Source organism: Glycine soja, chromosome 5 (genome assembly GCF_004193775.1).
Source record: "Glycine soja cultivar W05 chromosome 5, ASM419377v2, whole genome shotgun sequence".
NCBI lineage: Eukaryota > Viridiplantae > Streptophyta > Magnoliopsida > Fabales > Fabaceae > Glycine > Glycine soja.
In genome coordinates, this window is record NC_041006.1 from 4,681,333 (window position 1) to 4,685,609 (window position 4,277).

Genomic DNA, 4,277 nt, shown 5'->3' on the forward strand with positions numbered 1-4,277 from the left:
CTTGTGTAAGTTGGAACTATTATTTCCATTTTTGAAGGTAGGGTTTAAAAGTTTAAACTGCTATACCATCAAAATTTATATTTCAGGTTTTAAGTACTTATGTGACTCGAAATGTTTTGTGGAATTTCTCTCTCGGAAGTCGGATAGTGTTAATGTAAAATTCCATTTTTTTTAAAAAAAATTTAAACGATTATTGAAAACAAAGAACAGGCTCGAAATTATGGTCCAAAATGGTGGTAAGCCATTGAAATGTTTTCTTAAGTTGTAATTCAACAGTCTTGACTAACAGGCTAAATGTATTGAGTCAAATCAGAGCTTCTGAACTGCATCAGCTTGCATTATAAGATATCTACCTCAATTACACTTCCTTATGAGATCGATTACTTTGCCTAAAGTCTAAAATTGTACCATAATTCCATACATTCTTAACAACATAAAATCACAACTTTATGATTGTTTATCTCGGATTTCACCATATTGTGCTGGAAAATACTGGCTTATTCTTTCTGGGTATAGTATGTCACTATGTTGTATTAACGTTGATACGCTTTTATTGGCTAATATCAGCTGTCATGACTTATGCAGAACAGGAGATCTTAACACAAAATATTAATCCATTGAGTGAAAGAACATTATAGCTTAAGTATCACGTTAAATTTCTTATTTTACTTAATATAAGACTCAATCGAAAACGAATCCGAATATTACTGCACTTGATACAACATAAACTTGAAAAGAAAGTGGTTTACAAAGGGTAGCTCTGAAAGCAAAATACAGTACACTCAAGAGCATGAACAACCGTAAGCCAATATTATCTTCCCGACTATTAGCCATGGTAACCAAACACAAAAAACTATGACATGATAAATATTTATTTACACAATTAAAATTAAAATTGTAATAAAAAAAATATAAAGTACATTAAAAATTCATAATACCATATTTTTAAATACATAAATTCCATATTTAATTTTTAATAACCAATTTAAAGTAATAATATTATTTTTGACAAATGATAATTTTCCTTAAACCCATTAAAAATTAATTTAAAGATAAAACTAAAAGAGAATAGGTTGAAATGTAAAACTTTTTTAACCTATAACAAACATTAGTTAACATGTAAAATAATAACCAATGTATTTAAGAGTTCGGATTGGTAATGGGAAAACATTGAGACTAAAAATACGATTCAAAAGATCAGTTATTTGATTAGAAACGCTAAAATAAGTAAATGACGTAAAAACTAACTGTCTGTATGGATTACATTATAAGAAGTGGAATTTGATTAAACTTAACTTTATGAACTCAAGTTCAGTTAAAAGTAATAGTTTTCCTTTGGAAACCAATTGAATGCATAAGCAGTAAAGAATACGATCCTTCAAATCTTCTCAGCATATATATTACTTGAAAATAAAACCAAAAACCATAGTCATCTCTTTAAAGGACAACCTCCAACGGCTAAAAGAAAAAGAACACCACATTGATAAATTGACTTAACAAGTTAAATTATCTTTCTCAGTCTAACCATAGGTTCTGAACAAAACTAAGCCACATAACCTATCCAGCCTTCAAATAAACATCAAAATGATATGGCAAATTGCTGGCTCAACGGTGACTGCAAGGAAGCAAAACCCATGAAAGTTGATACATTCTCTAAGCAACCAGAGTGCTAGCAGTTGTTGATTCGCTGCAAAATTCACAAGTCATTAATAGCAAGAAAGGGACAGTGCACATGGATAAAAAAAAAGTTACAAGGTTGGCATTCAAATTACAAATGCACAAAGACTTCAGCAAGCATCATACACATGTGCACTCAAAACAAAAAATACATAACTACCAGTGAAAATCAATAGAATTTCATTTAGAAGATCATCTTATGTAACATCCAAATAATATAACGTATGCATTACCTATTGAATAACAACACCTCTAGGAAAGTATGTCTATCTACATGACAATCTTATTTTGACTATTATACAACACATTCAGCAGGTAAAAAATAGATCTAAAACAAATACTTACCAATGTGGTCCATCTAAAATAAATACTTAAAACATGCTTCCGAAACAGAATAGAAGTATACAGAATACAGAATTTAAATAACTTAATAATCCTATGGAAAAATTTATTAATAATACTGTGTTTGGATAGGCAGGGGAAAAATGAACCAAACCACTTCCCTTCATTTCCACTCCATTTCACAAAGGCCACATCTCAAGCATAGAAATACAACATAATAATCAGCTATTCAACTAAAAATCCATTGATAAAATAATAGCAAGAAAGTCATAGTAGGGTGAGGGGTGGGAAGGTACTTACTACTTCCAGACTGGTGGGAGCTTCTTAGTCTTCTTGTAATAGCGAGCAAGTCGGTGGATTCTGCTCTCAACAAGAATCAACCTGAACTTGGAGTCCTTGTCCTTCCTGTTCCTCTCAAGATGCTTCCTAATTGAAACTGCCTTCTTAATCAAATGGTACAGGTCCTCTGGAATTTCAGGCGCAAGTCCTGAAACCAACCACCAAAACATTTCTTCATTATTATTATCACCTATGTTTTTTTGCTGAAAAGCAAGGTATCCGTAGCCAAAAACCATTATAAATATACACACACTGTCTCGTCCATCTCAGTTTTTTACACTGCTCTCTACTTTTCCCATTCGCATATTTTACAACTATCCAATATCCATTAACATTATACTTATCATTATTACCTAAAATAACAGAAAATTGTAACCGAAATTGCAGAGAGAAAGCACAAACCGTGACCTAAAATAACAGAAAATTGTAACCGAAATTGCAGAGAGAAAGCACAAACCGTGAGCTTTGAGGATGCGAAGGATTTTGCTGCCAGTGACGCTATTGACCTGAGCAATACCGTGAGAATCTCTGAGAATGACACCAATCTGAGACGGGGTCAAACCTTTCTTCGCAAACTTGCAGATATTTTCTTCGACCTAGAACAAAAAATTAAGGATAAAAACATCACATTATATCATTAACAATGCGAAAAAACCGTGAAACGAGAGAAAATTACATCTTGCGAAGAGATCTTGAGCCAGCTAGGAGGTGTCCTTTTGTAGGGCAAAGCAGAAGAGGATATACCCTTACTGTAACCAAAGGAAAAAAAATCAAATGTTAGTTTTGAAAAATAGGAAAGAAGAGAATGAATTCGATGACAGAGATTGAAAGAATGAATACAAACCCGCGGCTGTGCATACGACCCATGGCTGGTGGCTGTCACTCGCTTGAAGCTGCGCTTCTTCTGATTAGGGTTGCGACTACGACGCTCTTTTGCACACTCCACCACTCTGAAAACCTAGATTATGCAGTTTATGTATTTTATAAGGATAAAAAGTGTCAAGCCCAATAGGTTTGATAGTTTTTGAAAGGAAATTGCTACGGGCACCCGGCAAGATTGCTGGTGCACCCAGCAATTTTTTATAATTCCCAAAATACTCTTTAATGTTTTTACGGAAAAACTTTCTTTCACAATTAATGTTACATCTGTGAAAGAACCTTCTTTCGTGTCATCGCATGGAAGAATTTCTTTCGCAAAAAGTCATGGAAGAAGGTTCTTCCTTAATTGTAAATTATAACAGCGGAATAACTTTCATCCATGAATTCCTGCGGAAAAACTTATTCCGCGAAATCGCACGGAATAACCTTCTTTCATGAGTTAATTTATTTTTTTGATTTTTAAATTTTTGGATTATTTTGCATTTGTCTATGTTATTTTGTATTTTACTATTACAAAATTTAATGCATATTTAATTCAGGTTATTATTACAAAATAAAAAATATTTATTTAATATATATTAAATTTTTTAATAGTAAAAAAAATTTATGGTGGTAAATATTTTTTATTTTTTAAAAAATATACGAATTAAATATTTTTTATTTAATATGGGTTATTATTACAAAATTTAATTTATACTTAATTTGGATTATTATTACAAAATTTAATGCATTAAATATTTTCGTAGTTACCCGAATTAATGTATTAAATATTTTTTATTTAATTCAGATTACTATTATAAAATTTAATGCATTAAATATTTTTTTAATAGTAACCAGAATTAAATATGCATTAAATATTTTTTATTTAATTCATGTTATTATTACAAAATTTAGTGTATATTTAATTCGGGTTATTATTACAAAATAAAAAATATTTATTTAATATATATTAAATTTTATAATACTAAAAAAAATTTGTGATAGTAAATATTTTTTATTTTTAAAAAAATATACGAATTAAATATTTTTTATTTAATCTG

General features: G+C 30.2%; 1 protein-coding gene across 1 annotated transcript; it reads right to left on the reverse strand.

Annotated features, from left to right (window-relative positions):
* Positions 1–1,369: 1,369 nt before the first annotated feature.
* LOC114412100 (40S ribosomal protein S13) lies at positions 1,370–3,359 on the reverse strand. The gene is made up of 5 exons (XM_028375878.1): positions 3,203–3,359; positions 3,035–3,107; positions 2,816–2,954; positions 2,320–2,506; positions 1,370–1,687 (listed from the first exon to the last, which is right to left on the reverse strand). Exons 1-5 carry the CDS (start codon positions 3,223–3,225, stop codon positions 1,654–1,656), a joined length of 456 nt encoding a protein of 151 aa, XP_028231679.1. The 5' UTR covers positions 3,226–3,359; the 3' UTR covers positions 1,370–1,653.
* Between the last annotated feature and the right edge of the window lie 918 nt (positions 3,360–4,277).

Excerpts from the sequence above, each read along its gene's own strand:
- LOC114412100 (XM_028375878.1), bottom strand. The coding sequence starts at position 3,225 with ATGGGTCGTATGCACAGCCGCGG. Across the intron at positions 3,108-3,202 it reads GGTCGTATGCACAGCCGCGG|TAAGGGTATATCCTCTTCTG; the intron begins GTTTGTATTCAT and ends CTTTGGTTACAG. Across the intron at positions 1,688-2,319 it reads CTCCCACCAGTCTGGAAGTA|CGAATCAACAACTGCTAGCA; the intron begins GTAAGTACCTTC and ends TGAATTTTGCAG.